The sequence below is a fragment of the Hippoglossus stenolepis genome, chromosome 23, assembly GCF_022539355.2.
Source record: "Hippoglossus stenolepis isolate QCI-W04-F060 chromosome 23, HSTE1.2, whole genome shotgun sequence".
Taxonomy (NCBI): domain Eukaryota; kingdom Metazoa; phylum Chordata; class Actinopteri; order Pleuronectiformes; family Pleuronectidae; genus Hippoglossus; species Hippoglossus stenolepis.
The window spans coordinates 12,132,662-12,157,202 of record NC_061505.1 but is presented as its reverse complement, the minus strand read 5'-3'; the positions used below and the strand labels follow the sequence as shown (position 1 = coordinate 12,157,202).

At 43.8% G+C, this 24,541-nt stretch overlaps 2 protein-coding genes across 3 annotated transcripts; one reads left to right on the top strand and one right to left on the bottom strand.

Annotated features, from left to right (window-relative positions):
- Positions 1-544: 544 nt before the first annotated feature.
- On the bottom strand, positions 545-8,355 carry haus4 (HAUS augmin-like complex, subunit 4). Of its 2 annotated transcripts, none has more exons than XM_035148956.2 (9): positions 8,153-8,355; positions 4,101-4,240; positions 2,865-2,996; positions 2,444-2,584; positions 2,155-2,251; positions 1,891-2,036; positions 1,619-1,749; positions 1,253-1,321; positions 545-1,022 (listed from the first exon to the last, which is right to left on the bottom strand). In XM_035148956.2, the coding sequence occupies exons 2-9, from the start codon at positions 4,212-4,214 to the stop codon at positions 836-838; spliced, it is 1,017 nt and encodes a 338-aa protein (XP_035004847.1). In that variant the 5' UTR covers positions 4,215-4,240; positions 8,153-8,355; the 3' UTR covers positions 545-835. The 2 variants fall into 2 exon arrangements, with proteins under 2 accessions (XP_035004847.1, XP_035004846.1); XM_035148955.2 differs by lacking the exon at positions 8,153-8,355 and adding an exon at positions 4,543-4,795.
- Positions 6,718-22,683, top strand: fxr2 (fragile X mental retardation, autosomal homolog 2). The gene is made up of 17 exons (XM_035148953.2): positions 6,718-7,466; positions 10,085-10,137; positions 11,060-11,153; positions 11,858-11,929; positions 13,889-14,037; positions 14,251-14,344; positions 14,730-14,846; positions 14,939-15,109; positions 15,208-15,286; positions 15,438-15,610; positions 16,065-16,151; positions 18,480-18,699; positions 18,784-18,963; positions 19,110-19,295; positions 19,486-19,593; positions 19,823-19,911; positions 20,044-22,683. Exons 1-17 carry the CDS (start codon positions 7,416-7,418, stop codon positions 20,152-20,154), a joined length of 2,034 nt encoding a protein of 677 aa, XP_035004844.1. The 5' UTR covers positions 6,718-7,415; the 3' UTR covers positions 20,155-22,683.
- Positions 22,684-24,541: the final 1,858 nt, after the last annotated feature.

Here is a 24,541-nt window from a genome sequence, read left to right as displayed (position 1 = left end):
CTTCTCACATGCCACAAACACTCATCAATACCTTATCGATACCTCAGATCTGACTGAGCTGACTTTCATTGTACTATTGACCCCATGTTAACTTGCACATGACAAATAAAACTTAAGCTTAAACTTAATAGTGAACTGAATGTGAGCAATTGTCCTTCTTTTGGTGTCAGTGAAAATGTATAGTATACTGCTCACTAGTGGAAGAAGTTGCAAACTGCAGCTAAATAACTGTTGCGAGCAGTCAAACATTTTAAGTAGCTGGTGTTTGTGCCAGAAAATCATTTTATATTTACATAACCTTGATGTTGCAGGCCTACATATGCAGCATATACTACGTAGAAGAAGCTGCTATAAAGGCAGATATAGAATATATATAAGCTCATATAGAAAACCAAAGTTACCATGTGGCCACGTGCAAGAAGTTTAGAGTTGAGCGTATACGCGTGTAATAGGTTCTGAAGAGGTTTGAACTCTAAACAGGTTTGGGTGGAAACAAAACAAGGTGGAATACTGAGTACCATGCTGATGCAGTGATGAGGGAGTATTTTAGGAAACTTAATTTATTAAGACAAAGTAAACAACAGTTAACAGAGAGATCGTTTCTATGACTGTCATTTTTTTAGCAACAACTTAAAACATTATGTCATCTCTAATGGCAAAGGTTCATGTAGGTTTCTTCTGGGAGCTTGGATGACATCCTCAGCGTTGACTTTATTTGAACAACATGCTACACGGTTGATGTGTCAAGTGTCCAAAAGCCAGCATGTCACTGTGAGCGTTGTACCACCGTGAAAAGGGAAAGCTCTGGCTGTTGTCCCAGTGTCAGACGCGATCTTCACTTCTCGTTGTACTGGGCGAACTCCTTCAGAGCCCAGTTTTTCGCTTCGATCTCCTGCAGTAATCTGCAGTACTCCTCAGCCAGGGCCTCAAACTCCTTGCCCAAGATCTCAAAAGAGGCGAGTTTCATCTCCACAGACTGCTTCTCCACCCGACAGGCCTTCAGCTCGGATTCCAACTTTTCTCTGAAATAGAGATGCAATAGAATGATTCAGATGTTTGTAGACAAACTACATCCATGTGGTTCTAAAGGCTTGGATAAGGATAAACACAAGTGAGAAAAAGTATGAATTTCTTTAAGTTATATTAGTTGTCCTTCAGAAAATAGCAAAGACTCAAAAAAACATGAATGCTATCAGGACTATATGATAAAATTGATCTGTAAAAGATATAGATAGACAAAAAAATGTCTTGCCTTATCTTTCTATGAGCAGATATTGCGTCGGCTGTGTACGTGTCCAGCTGGATTTCTACCATCTCGGCCCTTTAAAAAGGAAGAGAAGAGGAAATATGAGAAACAGAAATACATGTTTACACAGTGTATATATCTTCATTTCAGTACGAGTTGCAGTACTACCGCAGTGATAATTTGGGACGAAGTGCTATAATGCCTGCTGGTTTAAAAAGATGTTGTGCCTACCAGCAACATCACATCACTGAAGAGATGTGTGTTCTTCTCAATAAACAAGTTTATAATAACAGAGTGTAAAATAATGCAAAAAGTAATATTTCAATCGAATGCAAATGTAAATATGCAGTTGAGGCATTGAAATCTGCTTACTTTATCTTCTGTAAGACTAATTCACATTTGCCTTCAAAGTATTCCAACTTCTTTCTGTCCAAGTCTGTCTGGGTCTTCAGCCTGTGGTCCAGGATGAGAGACTGGAGAAGCTGAATACACTTGGTCAGCTCCTGGTTATGAGGAAGAAAGAGCAGGATATGACATATTCTGACACGCATGGAAATGATATATTTGGCAACACGCAGATAAAAAGCAGATGAATTTAGATAAGGTTAATTTACTGAACTAAACACATTCATTGAAGTACTTACAGAGAGGTAGAGTTGAGTCTGTCTCTGCAGGAGAACCGTGTTTTCCCTACACGTCTCCTTCAGACTCTTCGCTCTTTTCTGCTCCTTGTCCAGCTGGACTGACAGGTGAGACAACTTGCTGTTCTTCAGACCCTCACTCTCGCTCTCTAGAAGAGATTATAAAACATGCAACACTATGACATAGACATATAAAGGATCTGACAGTGAATGAGAAGTACATTTTGTGAGCGTAACCACAGATAAATCCGCGTTTAGTAAATATACCCCATTCAGGTTGGTAGTAAGAGAGGAGGTTCAGACACTTTTTCTTGAGATGTTTCTCCAGCTCTCTCGGTAGACTCTGTTTCATTCTTTGTACATTCTGGAAAACACAAATATAAGTTGGCCAAAGGCAAACACACAGGCGATACACCCAAACTGATAAGTACGATTAAATTGGTTTTAAATTGTTGCCCTAAACAATATGTCTACTGCATCATCTGCAGTGAAAACATAGTTTCTATTTAATGAAATAAATTACAATTGATAAATAAATTGCAATTTTATGATTCACCTTTTCTGGTGGCATGAGCTCCATCACCTGTTGGGTGTTCAGGCCCAGAATGGAGGGCTGGTCCTGGTTGGTGGTGGTACTGGGATCCAGCTGTCTGACACACTGAGCAACCAGCAGACATTTCTCCATCGTCTCATGGAACTACAAACACGGATCCAAAGCAAGTGCTGTATTACATTTGTGCTTTCGTCATCTTATTCAATAAAAACACTGCTGTCTCTTCTTGTCACTTTGGTAAACATGAACATACAATGTACTGTTTACCAAGATTAATATATCATAGGTTTAATGGTAGTGAAGTTAAATTATTTTTAACAGTTACCTTTAGCAGCTTTATTGACCAACAATAAAAATGTTGTCATTAAATCCATGCAACTGCTTGTGCACTTGTGGACTCTACCAATGTGTATGAGAAAAGTACCATGGTCTGGTCAGGGGGGACGGTGGTGTGGTGCTTCCTGACAGAGCAGTCCTGGATCATCTCCTGCAGCCCTCTGTGGAGGCTCTCCGAGCGCAGCCAGTGACGCCTCTGGCTCTGCAGCTTCTGCTCGGCCTGGAATAAAAGAAATTTAAAAAAAAACACCTGTAAGTTTCCAGGTATTCATTCATATACAAAACAAACCCATTGTGAAAAAAAGCCCTCAAAGATATTAACAGGTAATATAATCATCAATCATCCTGTTGCAAAACAAGTATGTATAATAACTAAGGTTCTGTTGTCCGTGTCCACAAGTTATAACTCAGTTCAGAGGAGTCATGTCCATATTTCTTACGGATATCCTGTGTAAAAGGGCACAAAAATATGTATCCTTCATTCTGTATGCCAGTCTTACAGAAGTACACATGCTGTTTGGCCGGAGTAAGACAACCTGAACCGTGTAAAAGTCACTGTCAAATGGTTTTCAATATGCTGGCATAAAGTGGGTGTACAAATATATCTGGGTTGATGGCTTGGTAGGTCTTACACACACACACACATAAAACTTAACAACCTCGAGGCTCTGACGAAAGAGGTTCCATCTGAGTGACTGTAAGTCTTACTGGTTACCAGTAGATGTCAGTAAGTCATAAACACCTACTGTGTCTTTAAATAGGAATAACTAATCATACTATGGCAAATCTAGCACATGGCTGTTTGCTCTAATTTAAGAAAGGGGGAAGTTTGGACGCCACCTGACGACATCTTTTCCTGGCTGAAAGCTGCAGTCATGAGAATACGACTGTAGAAGCCGATACAGGAGATGTATCTGATAGGGAGCGGGGGGTGGTAGAGACTCTCTATAACAAGTCTGTACTGATCAATTGGTAAGTAAGAAATCTTAAATCCCTTACAGGAGTCATTTATACCACGACCTGAAGATTAATAAAGGCATAGATCCGTAACCCTAAATCGTGATCGTGGCTATGGGACACACCCTGGCCCTTGATCAATCTTGGCGGGGCCTTCCTCGGGTGAGGGTGTATAGTGATGGTGGTGGAAACATCCTATGATCCTGAGGTCCACTACTACGAAGCATCCTTACATTTTGAGGAAGAGATCCTTCTGGCCGAAAGCTGCAGTCACAAGAATGTGACTCATACGGAGTTGTGTGTGTGATGTAGGTTAATAAACGCGGAACGTTTTTTTGTCCCTGTGTGAACACGGTGCTGCTGGTACCTTGTCCAGCTCTGACCTCAGCGACACGGTGAGCCCAGTCTGGTCCACATGTTGAGCCAGGGTGGCGAGGAGCTTACAGAACAGGGGGTTCCGGGTCAGGTCCTCCTCGGCCATGTCACACAGAGGGAAGGAGGCGAGAACTGGAGGAGGGGGGGGCAGTAAATACAGTCAAATCCTCATAATGACCAGAAGTGGACAAGCCAAGTCACTGTCAGTAGACTAACAACACAACCTTTAATAGGTGTTACAGCTTCTTCAGCCTTTCCCCCATTTATAACACGATAATTTGTGATTATAAGATATAGATAATCAATATGGAAACATTTTTCATCTCTTAATGTCCCCCTAATTCTCAAAGAAATCAGGTTTTAATCACTGATAAGCCTCTTTTTCCAGAGTTACAGTATCAGAAGCAGTAAACACATTCCATTCGTTGTCTTACCTTGTTGGTGTAAACCGTCACCTTTCCCCAGCGATGACAGGGGAGTAGACTCGGACATTTTCACCTGAATTTGTCCCTTTTAACCAAGTTTCTTGTGTTTTTTAGGGATTTCTGGTCCGTTTTCCTGTCAGCGCGTACCCGGAGCGAAAACAAAATGTGTACTTCCTGAATCAAGTTGCGCGCCTGCGCAAGAAGCGCCTCCATTGGCTAACTGCCTCCACGTGACCACTAGAATCAGTGTTACGCCAAATTCTCCCCCGAGAATCGCATGCACCTCGCGGGAGCGCGCACAGCCACAACGGAAAGATGCTACTAGACGTAATCATCTCTATGGCAACAGTTTAAAAACTATATAATCTGGTTTGCTGGTGTCTATGAATGATGATAAATGATCCTATTGTTCATGCCCAGCTATTTCAGCATTATTGACCTGACATTTATACAGTAGAGTCGAACGACAAGAAAAAACTATTCGGTTTATAGATCTCTAGAAATCAAGTTGCAGTGTGAATGCATTATTTCGCAGTTGTGATTTATTACTGAGATTTGCATCCCCTTCTTTTCTCAGCCTAGATAAGTGTTGGATGTATAAAATTACCAATATTGAGTCAAAACAGCCCAAAATATTAGTTGGTAACATAAGAGAAGGATGCATTATTCTGCAAAACAGATTTTCAGCCGGCTGAGATTTCTATCCCTTTCTTTTCTCAGACCAGATGAGTGTTAGATGTACGAAGTTCTTAATGTAACGTCAACACGGCCCAAAATATCACATGTCTGAAAAGAGACCTGGGAGGGGAATGCATTATTTGTCAAAGCAGATATTGGACCTGTAGAGATTTGCATCCGAGATTTGGGCTGTTTTGACTCAACATTGAGAATCTAATACATGTAAGTGTCTTCCTGGCTGAAAAAACAGGGGGATGCAAATCTCTGCAGGTCCAAAATCTGCTTTGCCAAATATTGTTACCCCTTCCTTGGTCTCTTTTCAGACACTTAGTGGTCATACATTGTTACCAACTGATATTTTGGGCTGTGTCGACTTTACATTGGGAATTTCGTACATCTAACACTCATCTATGTGTGTGTGTGTTTCTTGTGTATTTTTTATTTGGTGTAGTGTTTTTTCCTTCACCTTATTTTCTTCATGGAAAAGTGGACTGTGTTGATATGTCCAATCTTTAATAAAACATACTTGACAAAAGAATAATTCACAGCAGCAATTCCAAGTAACTGTCAATTAAGGGAAAGAAGTATACATGGTATGAATGAGCGCTGGGCTTAATTTAGACCAGACAGAGCCACATTCTATATCCGCGCACTGAGCAAGTGTCTCATGTTATTATCGAGGGGTCGTAGATACGTGTGTGCCCATAAATGTTCCACCACTTACAATCAAAAGTTTGAAGGAGGTGTGTGCGCGCGCGTGTGTGTGTGTGTGTGTGTGTGTGTGTGTGTGTGTGTGTGTGTGTGTGTGTGTGTGTGTGTGTGTGTAGGGAGTTGGTTGGACATTTAAAAAACATTTAGTGAGCAGGCCCATCACTTCCCATCCACACTGAATGTGGGGGCTCCACAGCTGTGAGTATATTCCTGTGCTTGTGTGCCTTTCCACCGTGACCTCTGGCCTCTCACGTGAACTCCTCACACATGTCTCCCCGCAGCAGCCCTATAGCCCATATCTGGTCTTCTCCTTGCTGCATTCCTGGTGTTTTGTAGCCATGCGCTTGCCTCACTTTGTCCACACACTTTCACACATCTTCACTTATCATTCCACCACAACAAGGTACGGCCACTGTGTTGTGGGTTTGGAAAGGAATCCCAACTTTTCTGTGTGTTTTCCTTGGTTTTCCTCGTTTCCAGCATGTGATGTACAACATGTGTAGTAACTTCCCTATAGTGCTGTTTACACAATGGCTGCTGCTGCTCATTCATCAATGAGTGGGCAAAATGAGTCGGGAGCCAGTCAATTTCAGCAACATTATAACTGACACGGGATGAGACCAATGGATTGGGTTGGGATGCGACTCCGTGTTTTTTATTGGTCCATCGCAGGGACCAGCCCTTATTTACTAAACCAATTAATGAAGGCTACAGGTGATTGTCGAGGTGCCTTGCCAATCACAGGCCTGGTTTTCCTAGTGGGCGGATGTTTTGTGTCGAGGGGTGGGGTGTTGGAGGTCATTCAGCCCCTCTCTGATTCACTCTATCGGCGTGTGTTTGAGGGGACGGGTAGTTGGAGGAAGGAGTCGCCGGGCGGCAGTGCATCGCAAACGCTCTTTTTCGGGACAGAAACGCCGCCGTACACCGCACCACAGACGGAAGTAGGACCGACCCCCGGTGACGACTTCTGTGACACACTTCAACGCAACGACTGCGCCACTCACGAGCCACCGCACGCAAGCCAGGCTATCAAATGCTAGCCAGCTAGCATCCCAGCGAAAACGGACGGGATCGAGGTGTTGATAGCTAGCCTCCCAGCTAATTATCCGTCAGCTAGCATCCTCCTGCCGTAGCATCATTAGCTCGCTCTTCCCGTCCGCGCACGTCGAGACCCCGACGCTTCCCGTGGCGGTGCCGCACAGCTCGCCCAGCGCCGACCCCCACATCCCGACGACACCAGACGCCGGAGCTTCCCGACCGGCTGCCGCTGCTGGAAAGAGCGGTCCGCGTTTGCGCTGCAGCTGACACCATCACACCCATCTCCCCCCAACCCCTTCACCTCTGCCCCTCTCCCTCCACCCGGAACACTGGAAATCCACAAGCGGCCGGAGGGCGGCGAAGGGCCGGCGAAGCTGGGGGTGGTAACGCTACCGGACTCGCAGGGAGTCGTGACGCCTGTGGACAAGCTCAGCTGTGGGGAGCTACCGACGAGTATGGACGGACTGGCTGTGGAAGTTCGCGGCTCGAATGGGGCCTTCTACAAGGTAACCTGCTCGCAGTCGCAGTTTTTAAAGCTGTCGCAGATAAAAGTTTTGTTCCATGGGAAACCGTGAGGTTTGGTTCTCTTGAACCCAGTCCTTGCTAACCTCTAGCCGGCTAACGTTAGCTTAGGTCCGGTGCTGACAAACGAGGATGGTTTTCCGTTCTAATGGGGATGGCCATTGTGGGGTGGGTAGCTAGCTTCAGCTAGCAGTTAAGCTAAGTACACTTGCCATCACCAAGTATGGCCTATATTTGGTCGCTTTTAGTTAATATCAACATGATGACAGGCTACACTATAAGAAATAGATTCCCGTAGTTTTAAAATAGCATTACCCATAGCATATTGCTTTGAATTATGGGAAGCAAACGTTTAAAAATAAGCGAGTTGCTTATTAGACGGCTGTTGTGCAGTTTCCTACGTATAAACATGAGATAATACATCAAACCTGACATACTTCATATTTGTTTCGCAGCCCATCCCACGTCCTCGCTTTCTGTTTCAATTCTCCCTCATCGTCAACAGAAATTACACTTTCGTATCCTCAAAGCAGACACATGATTGGACGCCTTTGTTGCTGCTGTGTTTTCAGCCTCTATGCTTGATTTCACCACATGCTTTGCCACAGAGAGTTTGATCTTGGTGAACATTGTAGGTTGTGGTATAGTTTTTGATTTCATGGGATCTTACCTAAACGTCTGACACGATCTGAGTTGACACCATTATGGTTGTAGTGTGGATAGGTAAATAACCCTATTCTTCATCTCTCAGATGTCAAGCCTCAAGTCTTTGACGTCTCCTTTTTTTAATTACATTGTTTTCTCCAAGTTGCCCTCGTCTCCATTCTGTCCTCCACTGTTCAGCTAGTCCACCGGCCACATGGTGGGTTAGGGATGAGCCTATATTTACTCTCAAGCTGCTTCACCTGTCGTTCTGTTTTACAGGGTGACATTTCAGCTCTGGCATGAATGGACACTTTCCACTCATCTCTATTACGCCCATTATCTCACGACTCTCATTTTGTGGATGAAATGGACACTTTACTGTGTCTGAGACATTTCAAATGTCATATTCTTGTAGGTATGTTTTCCTCGATGGAGAGACTGGAGCAAAAGCTTTACTGCTTTTTTTCCTCCATGTTGTGATTGACACACAGGGTGAAAGGCTTTTGCCTTTTAAAGGCACCTCATTCGTTTTGGTGTCACATTGAGTCAGTTTTTATTTCTTTTTAACTCTGCATCAGGATTGTGTATATATAAGCCTGTCAATGCATCACAGCACCTGTTGGGAAAGTGGCACTATGTTCTGGTAAAGGGCTGCACTTTTTGCCGCTTCGAGCACATACCAGCAAAGTGATAAAAGACTAAATAAGTGAGGCCACATTACATTGACAAAAATCACTACCTCTTTATTTATGTGTTTGTAGGCTGATTAGATGAATACACCTGAACACACAGGCTACTTATGTGGGGAGGATGCAGCTACCCCATCTCATCGGCTGAAAGTTCCCTGGTCACCACATGGACCCGCATGAGGATGAAATGACGTCTTTGCGAAGCTGGCAGTGACCCCTTGTTGCCCCCACCTTTTCACTAGTCATGCTTGAGAGAGGGCTTGCCTATCCTTTGACCTGGTAGTACTTGCAGCATGCAGCTGACACCTAATGTGACCCATCGTCATTGCTGGCTTCTTTACAGAAGTTGTCCGGTTCTTGTGCCACTGAGACAAATGGATGTAGATACCATATACAAGGACCATGGCCCAGCATCAGGCAGTGGTGGTGATTGATATTTAGAGTTGTAGTGAGAGTGGGCTTCTTAAAGGGTGTGAAAACCCTAATGTGTCTACATACCCATTGCCCCCCGATCCAGGCTGAAATCATAGCCAGCTCCTCCAGTGCAAAGGCAGCACCTTCCCAGCAGGTGAATTACGCACCCCTGCTCCCGACCCCCATGCATGATTGTAATTGGACGATGTCGCCTGACCTGTCTGTCCCATATATAGTAGTGTCACACAGAGAGACACGCCACACCCACCACTCTCCCCCTCTGTCTCGTCATTGCTGAGCGCTGAGGGGGGTGTTGGTCAAAGTTTTATGGTGTCCCGTGACAGATTTGTTGATGGTCATGATGGATAAGCAACACATTTTTAGGGAAGAGTCTCTCGTAAGAGCCGTCTCTGGGCTGTCGCATGATCTGTCCATGAGTGCCCACCTCCCCCAACCATGTGCCCTCGTGTTAAAGACTAGTCCTCCAACATGCACACGAAGAGAAAGGTCACACGTTAAAATTTTGTTTGTGTATGAATTAATGCAAGTGTGTGTGTATGTGTGAGGGAGATTTACAGGCTGCCTGTGCTGTCAGGAGGAGTCAGTGTTCCTTGTCACTTTATCCAACACAGAATTCACAGCCAGAGAATTGTGTCAGTGATGTCTTGGCTTGCAAGGAGCCCTAGATGCTCTTTTTTTTTTTCAGCAGCAGTCACAGTGTTTGTCTAGCGTGGCTCCCAAGCCAGCCGTCTGTGTTGTTTACATGCAAAATCCAGTGCTCGCAGCCCCACCCCTCGCACCACTTTCTCGCCATATTGAGATTAAAAAAATCTTTCTCTCTGCTTTTCTTTCAGGGTTTCATCAAAGATGTCCACGAAGACTCACTCACAATTGTATTTGAAAATAAGTAAGTTTTCCCTCTCTCTCAGAGAGTATGTCTGCTTTACGATGAATGGTCCTTACATGGGGAAATGAGGCTTGAACTGTGGTAATTGAGAGTTACAACGACTACCCCCGTCTGGTGCTTCACCCAGGCATTCAAAATTGTCCCCTTCAGCACCTGTGCTTGGCATGCAGCTGTCCATAGACATCTCTTAACAGTTTTTTTACCTCCTGCTCTGACCCCTCCTGCCCCTGCCATCCCAATAGCGTCCTTTCCTATACTCCTAGCCCCACCACCAGTCCCTCTGGTCCCTCTTTATCTCCTTGGCTCACAGTGTAGATTAGGATAACCCTAAAAATAGTAGCCCAAGGTATGCAGGGTGGGAGGAGTGGCAATATGGTGGCCTGTGTCGTTCTCGGGATTGCTCCCCCCCCCCCAGCCAGTCTCCATTTACTTTCCCTGAGCACATGGAGGTCTTGGAGTAGTTGGTTGTATAAGATAGTGAATGAATGAAACACGTTATTTGCTCTATAATGAAAGTAATAAGCCTCTTAAATGAAAGTTGTGTTTTAATCTAGATTTCAGTAAGAAAAGAACACGAGAAATGAGCCCCTTTAAATTTTTTCTGGAGTGATAATATCAAGTCATTTGCTGAACTTTATTGCACTCCACATTTATAGTTCTTGGTTAACATCATACAATGAACATAGTCACGCACTGTTCAGACACACCTCTGTGCACTTACTCATTAACATTAATGAGCCATTATCATTTTTATTTTTTTATTATTTCTGCCAACATGTTATAGAGCAGTGAGCAGCATATGCACCAATGCCAGCACAATTCTGACATAACACAAGAGACAAAGAACTTGAATATAAAAGCTTTGAATTGTTGCTGAATTTTTGACAAATGTTTGTGCTCCATCCCTGACGTTTTGCAACAGCTGGCAGCCAGAGAGACAGTTGCCCTTCAGTGACGTGCGGTTGCCTCCTCCGACCGACTACAACAAGGAGATTGGGGAAGGGGAGGAAGTGGAGGTGAGTCGTCTCTATCTCCGACTCAGCCCAGACACCTGAGGTTTCACTAACTTCGTGTCACAAGGCCTTGGTGTCTTTGCTCATTATCCGACAGATTGTTATTGGCCTGTACTGACTAGAGCATCCATGTGGCCTCTAATAAAAAACATCTCGAATGAAACTACCGACATTTACGACTTTTAAAGTGTTTCTAACTGTAAAAAGGCCAAAACACTTATTGTGTCACACAATGGTTTAAAAGTTGATTTCAATCATTATGTGCATATTTTTGCATTGCTTCTGGGCAGCTGAGTGGAACAGGATATTATTTTATTATGTATACATATAAAATGCTATTGTGAAAGTTGAATATATTACTTGACATTTGACTAAAATAAAAAAATTCCCTACAAAGGCTGCACACTCAAGTCTCCTATTGTCATTATCAATAATAACAATTCTACCTTACATATCATACATTCTGTCAGCGAGATGGTTGTGCACTATGTATCCTTTCTGCTTTAGAAATCACCAGACAGTGGATTTGTGGGATTCCATTCATGTGATGACAGAGATTTGCCATTTGCTTCCTCAATATGTAGTTGAGACCATGTTCCTGGCTTCATGTGTTCCACTGCAAACATGATTAATGAGTGCAACAGCTGTGTAGTAGTGTTTATTTGTCTCTGACTCAGGTGTCGTTCACCGCGCGTGTCTCCTCACAGGTTTACTCCCGGGCCAACGAGCAGGAGCCATGTGGCTGGTGGCTGGCGCGAGTCAGAATGATGAAGGGGGAGGTAAGAGGAATATCATCTTAAAGAAAACACGATGGAAAAAGCCAGTTAAAGATAGAAAACAATGAAAACCTAATTTACAGATGGTTGAAAGCAAAGTATATAGTGACTGTGGAAACGCGTGTTATGCCTTCATAGTGATTTGAAATCGTCTTCCCATATGTTCATGTCTCCACAAAGAACAACAGGATGCCGTTTACTTGTCCTGTTGTTTAAATACACATCAAACCTCTCTTTTCTTTTTTTTATCCTGTCTAATTTTCCCTAATCTTCACAGTGCCTTGGATGCTGTGGCGTGCTTAAGTCACTCTTAGCTCCTGAGTTTTAGTGTATTTCATTGAAATGCATTCATATTGAGAAGATGATACCCTGTGTGAGGGATGAAATCCAGCCATGCTAGCTTCCTCCCAGTCTCAGTATTTAATAATCCGTAATAGAAGCGAAGACATTACCTTTCACTTTGCCTCAGCGTTCTGTTGTATTCCCAGTAACTTGTATTGACCCCTGAGTACTGCAGTATACTTTATGTAGCGTGAACATAGTCCTGTTCTAAGATTCTAGGTAATGACCTCAAAGAGTTACTATGTCCTGATGTGGTCTGACACTGTACCTTTTTAAATTACACTTTTTTTGTGCTTCTTCTTTGGACCCTGACTTGTGTCAAAATGGATTTGCACCAGTCTCTGTGTAACAGGCACACTTTGCTTATTTTTAAGTGTTTTCATATCATTTGAACCAGTGCTGGTGTTTTATGTACCCATTTTCTACCAAAGCAGTTCAAGGCCACTGTTAAGAGTCGGTGTCTAATCTGGCAGCCAGGAAAACTGCTTCAGAGCAGCCCCAACACTTTCCCGGTCTAGAAACAAGAACTGCTTAGATCAGGGGCTGGGGGAGAGATCATTGACACCAACAAGACAAACTAAACCTTTGTGACAGACATTTTTTAAATTTGGAAATGTTCAAAATCAACATCGAAATGTTTTGGAGGCTAGCTTAGGATCACACAGCCAGGAGCCTCATGGTTAATTTATGGCGCCTTCATGTGTCCGAAAAGAGATGCATCTGTTTCAAACGATGTAACCGTCACTACCCACATACTTCCATGCGTCCTTTAAGCTAGCAGGGTTGCTAAGCGTTACATCCAATAGCGGGCAGCACAGAGTTGACGCATGTCGACGGTGGAGAACAGATGTATCTTTGCCAGGGCGAAATAACACGATAAAGATGCCTGGAGTTTCTTAGCAACTTGCAAAGTAAACGCCATTGTTGAAATGTCTTCCTCGTGTCCTATGTGGGGGGGAAAAGCCAACTGGTTCTTAGAAGGTTTGTAATTTGAATCGAACACGATCCTGGGACAGGAACCATCCCATAGAACTAGCACTTAGGTCGGCGTTGGTGGTACAGTGAGTCATTCTGGTTGAATAGTGGGTCAGTGGGATGTGGAAAGGACATGCTTCACAGTGCTCCTGTGCCACGGGAGCTGCTGCTGGTGTAGTGCTGTTATTTGGAGCGGTCTGATAAGAGCCTGCAGGAATGTCTAGCATTGACTGATGGCTCTAATACCATCCTTTGAGCATGTAGTGTGCAGCGTTCATCTCACCGCCTCACTCTTTCATGCTTCCCCTTTTGTCTTTGTCCACATTTTTTATTCCTCTGTATCTTACTGCTTTGTTTCATCTCACATTTTCTCTGAAACATAAGAAAAGGGCAAACATTAATACCTCTGTGAAGTCAATTAATAAAGCTGTAGATTATATTCATTTTGATGTCAGGCACTTTCTTTCAACCTGAGAGGTGACATAAATGAATTTTCAACTTGACAGCTAATTCAAACATTTTGTATAGATTGAATACAGCAGTTCTGCCTTGTACATGCTGGTTATATAAGCTGTCAGACTGTCCTGTGCTTGATATTTCTGCCTGTATTATTTTACAAAAACAATCTCTTGTGCTGTTTTTCAGTTCTACGTGATTGAGTACGCAGCATGCGAGGCCACATACAACGAGATTGTCACAGCGGAGCGCATCAGGCCACTCAACCCCAACAGCCCTTCCTCTCGGACCTCCTTTCATAAAGTCCCCGTCCCTGTCCCAGAAGACCTGAGGGACATGTGAGTGTCTTTATATGTCAGGTTATATACTGTAGATATCTCTTGAATTTATTCATTTATATAAATTGGCACAGAAATTCTGATTGCACACATTTATTTTGAATGTCGAAGTCTATCACAAGTTTTACCGGTGAAGAGTTTTGTTGTAATGTCCCGCTGCTGCCAACGGAATAATGAGGCAGACTCTCCTGTGGATTGTTTTCTTATCGACAGCTGTGCAAATGACAACATTCACAAAGAGTTCAGGAAAGCTATCGGAGCCAACTGCATCTTCTACAGTGCCCAAACACACGAACTCATTGTGCTGGTAAGTTCTTTGAATAAACACTCGAACTGGGTCTCACTTCACAAACAAGATAACGGCCTTATTTGATAGCCAGAGATGAAGGAAATGTGCTCATCAAGTGAACTGCATGTGAAGCATTTTCTAAAATTTTCTTAATCAAGATCATACCACATACATTCACCAAGCACTTTATTAAGAACACATTACTGTAACTGGGTAGTTCCTTACATTCCTCTCAAAGCATTCTCTGCTTTTCGTGCCATCGATGCCACAAGGTGTAAAAAAAAAAAAAAGAAATCCTTTCAGATTCTGCTCCATGTTGACATGAATGACAGAATTCTTAATATGAATGTAATAACTAAGTTTTTGAAATGTAACCTAATTCCTTTTTCACACTCTTTCCCAGTCCACAAACGAAACCACAGTAAAGCGTGCAACTCTCCTGAGTGACATGCATTTTCGCAGCATCCGCACCAAGCTCATGCTAATGTCCCGCAACGAAGAGGCCACCAAACATTTGGAGGTACACACTCTCTTGACATGCATGCACAAACTCTTTTCGAATGCAATTCAATTTGATGTTAGACCACCAAGTTTTTGCCCCCCCCCTTCCAGACGAGTAAGCAGTTAGCGTCCGCGTACCAGGAGGAGGTGCGGGTCAGGGAGGACCTGATGGGCCTCGCCATTGGCTCCCACGGGGCCAACATACAGCAGGCGAGGAAGGTGCCTGGTGTCACAGCTATCGAGCTGGAGGAGGAAAGCTGCACATTCAGGATCTATGGAGAGGTACACCGCTTATGAGTCCGGGTGTGTTTGCACTTGTCCCAGTGCATGGAAAGATATGCTATAGTGTAATATGGTTGAATGTTTGTGTTGTGTTGCAGACCCCAGAGGCAGTGAGGCAGGCTAGAGAATATCTTGAGTTCAAAGAAGACTACTTTCAGGTACCCAGGAACCTTGTAGGTGAGTGAGCGACATAGACGTTCCTGAGGGAGCTCATTTTAGACAGTGACAACATCCCACTTCATCCCCATAACATACTCCTGGTTGCCACGCATATTAGTCTTTTACCATTCCTTTTTTCTTTTTGTGTTTCCTTTCCTTACTCACACAGGCAAAGTCATCGGCAAGAACGGAAAAGTCATCCAGGAGATCGTGGACAAGTCGGGCGTCGTGCGCGTCAGGATCGAGGGGGATAACGACAAAAAGCTTCCCCGGGATGAGGCAAGCAGGCAGGCGGCTGTCAGGGAGGCGGCTGTCAGGGAGGAAACTGCCAGCGGCAAAGAGGTGAATGGGCCGTTCGACTGATCCCCCAGTCCGCCACAATCTCTCCACCCCCCTTCCCCTCTCCCACCCGCCCCTCTCCGGAAAGCAGGGTGTCGTGCCCAATGTGCTGTCAGCTGTGACGCTGTCCCATCCTGCTGCTTCATCTCTTGTTTTGTCACAAGTGCTAATGTTTTCATTGCCTCCAGTATACACAGCCCACTGCCACACTGTAATGTTGGGCGTGTGTGGGCACTCTGATGGGACAGATCCAGTATGTTCCTGTTGTAATGGGATCTAGATGTGTTTAGTTTCTAAAGCACACTTATCATTCTGGAAAGCTGAGGTCTGAAACTGACCACTCAAAATGTTCTTAGTGGTATATTGTCCAAACGACGGGAATCAGTGTTTAAAATCATGTTTAGGCTTCCCGAAAAATCTCAGATCTTCATTTCTCTCCCTCTTTGTGTTTTCTCAGGGCATGGTCCCCTTTGTGTTTGTTGGAACGAAAGAGAACATCAGCAATGCTCAGGCCCTGTTGGAATACCACGTGTCTTATCTCCAGGTAAGTGAATTTGCCAGTAGATGGCAGCACTAGCTTTTTCACTGTCACTCTGCCTCTTTACAGCATTTCTTTCCTCTGAACAATGCAGCCATTTTTGGGGCATTTGATAGAGGAAATGTGTTTCTTAGAAGTAACTTTCCTTTATGTGACACTGTGGGGTTGGGGTAAGGTGCTACTGGGAACGTGGAAAGCTGCTGATGAGAGCACCTCATGTTGCCCTTACCTCATGTGCTTTTATATATAGCCCCTCTTCTCTGAGATGGGGTGAAGGGTACACTGGAGTTTAGATTACCAACTCTCTGGACCCTGAGCTTCCAAAAATAACACCAGACCCCTCCCCACCACGGCTCTGCTACCCAGCCTCACTTCCTTCACACCTCCCTCGAGGTTCAGCTGTCGTTGGTGGAGGCAGCTGTCACCCTGTGAAGTGAGACCCCCCCCCTTCCTCCTCTAAAGCACCCACCTCTGAAACGGCATGAAAACTGCTGTCAGTGCACTGCTGCCATTAGACCCTCATACCCACCCACCCCATCATCCATAAAGGTGGCTCGGCTGGAAAGTGACAAACTCCCAAAACATAGCGCCTTAAAAAAGATGTCTTAAGGTGTTGTTTAACATAACTTTTCTCAATTGCTTTAGATGAGGCCATTGGTTGTTAACATGGTTTCCATACATTAGACAAAATACACATGGAGATGTATACATAATCAGACAATCTCTTAAGGAGCATATCTCTGAGTGTTCCACCAAACCAAATAGGTGTACTTCCAATTCTGATTCTGGTAATTATGAATAAAGGAAAAGAAAAGACACTTGTGTAAGTAAGGGTAAAAAGAAAAAGAGGTGCCAGGAGCTCTGTCATTGCTGGTGCTGTTAGTGCCCCTCTTTTGGCAAATCTGTCTGGTTTCAGATGTAGTCTCGCTGTAATTTGCTCCATAAGTCTCTTCACTCGCCATTGCATTATGTCGGGGGGGGGGCTGTGGCCTTAACCAGGAGAATTTAATCATTTTCTTTGGTTTAAGATTAGAATTTTCAGGAGCTAACTCAAATCTCCAGTCTATCTGGTCTTCAGGGAATATACCCAGTATACAAAGTTATGGATCTAAATCTAAATTAATACCCTGTGATACCATTGTGATTTTTTTTTCAATCTCTTTTTGAACATCTTTCTACCATCCCACAGTCCCGCCAACATAACTGAGGCGTGTTACTATATTTTGTGGTGATGGATGTGCTATTAAGAAATGTTAGGCTGCTAATCAGTTTGTCCTTTATTGAATGTTTCCTCCCACTCTCATCTCTTATTCTAATATTTGTTTCCAGTTCCCATTTTTCTTTGACATCCATATTATCAATAGCTGCATTTTGTTGTCAATTTTCAAGCTACATCTGTCTCCTAATTCCAGAAATCTGTTTGTCTGTATGTGGAAGACATATCTCAAGAACCGTTCATCTTATTATCTTTGCACTTGGAATTTGTACTGTACAGTGCCCAAGAAAGTGTAGGATAGCACTAGCAGATGTAATTGCTTTTCTTAAACTTGATTACAGTAAACTATGGTTGGCTGCTATTTTTCAGTGTTTCAACAGAAGAGTGTTTCTTCAAAATAGCCACATTCAGATTGGATGACTGCCCCCTAGTGGTAGAATGACAGGCTCAAATGGAAGCCCAGGCCTCCAGTACATGAGTTTTAATACCATGGCTCAGCCCTACCTGGATTTGACAGGATTTGCATGTGCCATGTTATAGTCTGAACAAATAGAATGTGGCACACAGTCAGTCTTCTAAATCAAATGTCCGAAACTAAATCTGTGCAGGTGACATTTTGCAGATTTAATAATGATGCTCATAATCATGTATGATGTTAAGTCAGGATGATTCTCTCCATCACTCCACATGTAGATCGCCTTATGTAATAGTAGGTTGCATGCCTTGTTTGTAGTTTCCCTGATGAATGCTGTGCAACACTCTTGGCTCATCATATTATTTAGTCAAACTGGATGTTGTCCAGGTCACTGTTTCATGCTAGATAAGAAACTCAGTGATCTTTTCTTGCATTTCAGCAAATGCTGGTGAGGATAAAGTCTACTTTACATGTTAATAGCTGCAAAAATAAGGCATGGCTGTCATTCTTTCCTCATGCATTTTTTTTTTAATCATTTATTTGAAGTGCTAATCTGTACTTGTTTGCCAACAACTTGTATTGAACCACAGGCTGACATGGAGGTGTAGGAAACTTTTTATAAAACATCTCAATAAACCATGCGCAGAACAACAGGCTATAAAATACACACTGCTCATTCAATTTCCCTGTCCTTGTCTTGTAGGAGGTAGAGCAGCTGCGCATGGAACGTCTCCAGATTGACGAGCAGCTCCGTCAAATCGGGGTGGGGTACCGCGCTCCTGCCAGTCGAAGCGGGGGCCCGGGCGGAGAACGGGAGAAAGGCTACTTGACGGATGAGAGCAGCAACTCACTCCACACGTCTCGCACCTATGGGGGCCGCGGCAGAGGACGCAGGGCCTCCAACAGCCAGTACTCTGGATATGGTAAGAGATGTAATTGTATAGAAATGGATTGTCATTGTACATATGATTATCGCCTTTTACATGAACTGCCTCTGCTTGATGCAGGCACCAACTCTGAGCTGTCCAACGCCTCTGAGTCTGAGGAAGTCAATGACCGAGACCAGCGGCCCCGTGGCATTGGCGGAGATGAGAGAGGCTCCCGACGGGGCGGCAGGGGCAGAGGCACCAACTCAGGACGAGGCCGCGGGGGGCCAGGGTCCAAGCCCTCCAACTCCATCAGCTCAGGTAATCAGAGCCCAGCCTCAGGTTACAAACTGACACCCTCAAGATTAATGGTTATATGTTGTTTGTCAAAATGTCTGTACAATCACCTGTAGAATGATATTGCCAACATGAGATTTTTAACAAGACAATCTTATCTTCATCTTCAGTGTTGAGGGACCCAGACAGTAACCCATACTCCCTGCTGGAAGGTGAAGGAGAGCTTGCTGAGGCAGACCTCATTGAGGGAGACCGCCGCAGACGCTCCCGCCGCCGCCGCAACGACCAGGAGCCCAGCGTAATGGACGCTGCTGCAGAGTCGGACAGCCAGGCCGCCCCCAGCGAGAACGGACTGGGTGAGAACTACAGTGTCTTTTTATTTCCCCCTCGGGTTACAGCACAAGTAGTAACACTCCCAATATCCACAGTTTGATGTTTCCTGTTGGCCTCTTCACATTTATTTATCTAATAAAACAGAAAAGAATAAATTCTGAACTATGACATTATCAGAGAAAGTAACCCATACTTTACTCATTTGGATTTTAGATGAAGAGGCGCGACCACAGCGCCGCAACAGGAGCCGCCGCCGCCGCAACCGTGGCAGCCGTACAGAGGGAGGTTCAGCCAGCCGTGACAGACAGCCTGGTGAGAGTGGTGAGTCACCAACTTTTTTACATTTACCTCTTAGGAATCAGCTGAATATTCTGTATCAATATAAGCTTTGATTCTTTCCATTTAAACTAATACCTAGTAAGCAGCTAGTGATATTAACTGCTACACTGGTGCAGGTACTCTACCGTAAAACATTTTGAATCTCTATCTACGGTGTATGCACAATGTACCCCCGACCCTCTTTCTAGCTGACTCTTTTCTATGTTTTCAGTGACTGTTGCCGACTACATATCTCGTCCTGAGTCCCAGAGCAGACAGAACCTGCCCCAGAAGGAAAACCACACTGGCCCAGAGCCCAAGGTACAGACAGAAACACTACTCCGTTTTCATTTGAAAAAGCATCCTCGCTGCTCTGGATACCCCAGCGGTTGCCATAGTTGTATTGACATATATCAGTTTATAAGACGTTCTTCCCTCTGTTTGTACCCGCAGGAAAACGGCACCAGTGCCAAGAAGGATGAGACACCACCCTCCAAGCGTTCCCCCAGCAATGGCATGACCTCGGCCAGCGAGACACTGACCCTGGTCAACGGGGTCTCGTAAAGAGACGGGCCCCACCCCTGGGCGAACCCAAGTCTAGAGCAAGACTCCATGGCAAACTCTGTCCCTGCTTGCATTAACTTAAACCTTTAAACAGATGAGTGAAAAGTACCTGACAAAATACCTGAATTCATACATGAGAGTGAAAAAGTACAAAAAAACGACAAACGCATCTACTTAAAAACACACGTTAACGGTGTATGCTATCCTATCTATCAGTACGTAGTGCTTATTTAAAAAAAACAACAACTAGCTTGCCAAAAAAGAGCTGGTGGATATGACTTGATTTTTAAAAATACCGAAACACGAGAAACAGGACGAGACTTTTTTCCTTTTTTTTTTTTTTTGTTTTTGGACAGTTGTCTTTATTTGTGTCTTTTTTTCTTTTTTTTTTTGTTCTGTTAATTTTGTTCATTGTTTATCACTGGTTTGGACTAGGCGGTCGCTCTCTCAACCAAAACAGACACGTCTCTTAACAGTGTTAAAATACAGACAAGAGAGATGTAAGCTGTAGGGAGTGGCGTACGAGAAGACAGTCCAATAGCTTATGTGACGCGATGTTCGCACACTGAACCTGGGAGTTGAGACAGACGGATTGGAATATTGATAGACATTGTGCCTTGAATTTGAAAAAAAATAATAAAATAAAAAAAAAACTTGAGTTTTTCCATTTTAGTTTGTTTTTGTTTCCCACGTGGAAGGAAAAAAATAGAGGTGTATTTCCAGGTTTTCTTTTCTTTTTGGTACCAATGAGAGAACAAACCTGTGAGGGAGAAAAAAAAAAAAAAAAAAGATGAGAGAGAGGAAGTGGCCGGCCATCGTGAGGGAGAGAGAAGTCTGGTGCCAAACACGAAATTCAAGGCGCTTGTCCTCATTCCGAGTGGAATGGACAGCGCTGGGGAGGGAGGATGCGTGCGTGCAAAGTTGGGATTTGGCAACAACGAACCCAAACTGGGAAGGGGGCGAGGCAACGAACGGAAACGTAGCCCTGGTCAAGTCGCATTGGTGAGGCGGGTATGTATCAGCGGGCCTGAGAGAGAGCGAGGGGGAGTCAGGTGATGTCACTTCCTCCTCTCACCTGTTTGAGTCTTTTCAAGGGTGGCACCCGTGTAGCCTAGTAAACAGGACGGGCTGAGACCAGACGGACGGCAGACTTGAACTCTAGATTTAGACTCAGAGAACTATACCGTGCCACTTTTCTCTGTCGGAGGAGGAGGAGGAGGGGGCGGCGGTGCTTCCAGCCACACTAGTGTCTTGACGAACCTCCGCAGCCAGTGCGGCTCCGGATGCACACGAGGGCGACCACCTTTTCTAGGATGGGGCGGTGGGGTGTTGCTAGCGGTGGTAGGGGAGACGACTGGAGACTGGGATGGGGGACAGCTTCAAATGACGCGAGAGCCACATGACACACAGGCCCACAATTACAGGTACACAAACACACATATACACATGAGGCGCACACACTAGGTGCGTCGGCGTGGTCGCCCGCATGGCACAAAGTCGAGGACTGGAAAAGGAAATAAACGAGCGAGGTGTCTGTCTTGTACCTGGCAGTTTGGGTTGGCAAATCGGAGTAAGAGAGGGACTCGAGACCTCAGTGGCTCTCTACTCGTGTTGTTACTGTTGTCTTGGTTACCGCTCTCAAGTTTTTTTGTTGCTATTTCCACATCTTTAGAAAAAAAACCCTGATATGAAATAAAAAATTGAAGTGAAATCAACTTCCTCTCTGGAGACGAACTTTGATTTCTCTGTCTTGTGAGTTTGCAGTCTATTTTTCTAACTTGCATGGCATTTAGTTGAAGTAGTAGGTGGTGCCTGTCCTGTGCATGAGGAAAGGGTGTTATTAATCTGACTTACAAAGCCATTGTTTCATTCACTAGAATTGCTGCTAATGTACACATTGAATGTCCAACTAAAGTAGAAATTCTACCTTGACGAGAGAGAGAGAGATTAAAAAAAACACAAAATAAAAAAAAAATCCCCGCCACACGCTCATCTGCCCGGATCATCCCAGTTTCTATCGGTGGACACACGAGTCAGGAAGGGACCCATTCCTTTTGAATCTCATCAAGTATTAAACTAAAAAGGGCAAACATTGTGCATGACAAGCGAGCGTCCACATGACCAAAGGTTTTGAGAGACACATGAATGGGAGTGTGGCTGAATGGAGATGACCCAGATGCTGCTGTTACACATTTCTGCTCACCTGTACGTTGTGTTTTTAGAGGATGAACGAGCACTTGAGTATTTGTACCTTGGTTTCGGTCGCATGGGTGTGCGTGGAGAAAAAACCCTTACTTGTATGTTTGCGTTTGCCTTTATACCTCATTGTGTGAGTACTGTATTCCCTTATGTATCTGTATCCCTCACGTCCTGTTGAAAGGCTGCTGTGCGTGCGTGTGTGTGTGTGTGCGTGTTTTGTGTGCGTCTGTGGATGCTGGTTGTACAGTCGACTCCTCACTCTGTCAGATTTTGTCTCTGGTTTTCTCACTCATGTTCTGATGGCAATAAAGGACTTTTCATTGTTTGGTATACACTTTTTCAAATCGGTTTGTTCTTTTCTTCAAAGATTCGCCCAGATTCTTGTCCGCAGCGTCAATATAATTTCATCACTAAGTATACAAATACACCGCAGCGGTTTAATATCCAAAATGAATTCTTGCAACAAAACAAAAATGGAACATAAGCGTCACTGCAGTGATAAATTTGTCTCATGCTATTTTAGGCCATCCTAATTTGGTATGCTAGCATCAGAGAAGACCAGCTATTGGCATTTTTAGCATTTAGCAGAGCTTTGTCTTGACCGCATAACCTTTTGTGTAATGTCACATGTGGTAGGCCGTCGCTAAGTGATGCTTCTTCATGCTGTGTTTTGTTGAACACACACACTCAAACACACAACCTTGTACAACAACAGTCTGCCCCCGAGCTGCTCTGGTCGTATTTTCTGATGCATCACTAATTTTAGATATGGGCGTCAGGGGTCCAACAGGGTGTTTACAGGGTCATGGTTGCTGTTGGAGCGTTTGTGGAGCCCTTGAAGACGGCCCATCATTTCCTCTTTAGTGACGGTATCATCCTGTAAGAGGTGGAATTGGACACACCATTGGATTTTGATTAACCAGAAAATAAACCCCTACTATAACTAGAATGGCACACACCTCCACCAAGGCCTCACAGTTCCTTCAAATTCAATCAAGCTGCTCCAAATTGCGCACTCACAGATATGAGCCCTCTAAATATGCCCGATTTTTTTTTTCTCATCACGATCCATGTATCTGTGAAAATGTCCCAAAAATGCCATCATTTTGCAATTTGAAAAACCTGAGGTGTGTGTGGAGGCTGAAGCTCCACAGGTTTCATGGCTTTGATAGTATACATACGTACATGTTATATATCACACCATGGCAAAGTAAAAGCCACTTGTAGAGAGTGAAGGTCATGAATGCAGCAAAGACGAAGGTTTTCTAGGCCAGGATTTAATTTGGGCTATATTTAAATAGGAAGTTGACAAGAGTTAAGTCATGTGGACTTGCGTACACATACTTATTCACATTGATTTCATTCCTACAGAACAGATTATGTAGAAATCCCATAATCCCTACAGTTGTCTGTGGGACTTTACTTCTACCAGCCTGTGTCTCCTTCTGCTGGAGCCTTCCTGCCACAGTCAGATCCACCGGGCATGGTGGTTAACTGTTTCAAAAATATTAAAGGTCATTTACAGAATAGTTTACAGTAATAAAGGTTAAGCGCCACAGATCCACCGGGCATGGTGGTTAACTGTTTCAAAAATATTAAAGGTCATTTACAGAATAGTTTACAGTAATAAAGGTTAAGCACCACATTAAGGGGAATTACACATATATTATCAGTATCAGCCGTGAGACATCAAATGTTAAATCTTTTATCGTGCAGATATACCGCAGTAGACCACCAGAGGTCTGCCTCCTCCTCGAGTCCAGCCACTCAAGTGTCTAGGGAGAAAATACTGCTAAAGGAGGATGCAATCTCAACACTATTTTAAGTTCTTTTTAAGTTTTCTTTTTAAAGTTATTCTAATAACTATTTCTTATAGCACTTATCTAAACAAGGTTACAAAGTGCTAAAATAAAAGGTATTCAATTTAGTCTATTATTATTGTTATTATGAATATTAATATCTAGATATAAAAATGTTAACATGTCAATAAGGACTGATGGAAATTTAAAAAAAATTGGAATAGAATAAAAACGTCACTTGCAGCCGTTGATCTTAAGTGCTATTGTATTATTTCGCTGGTTGCCTTTGAAGTTATTATGAAGTTATGTGTGCAGTAATGCAATAGATTGCACATATATTTTTATTATTATTGTTTTCTAGATATAAATGTGTTTATACACTTCCCTGT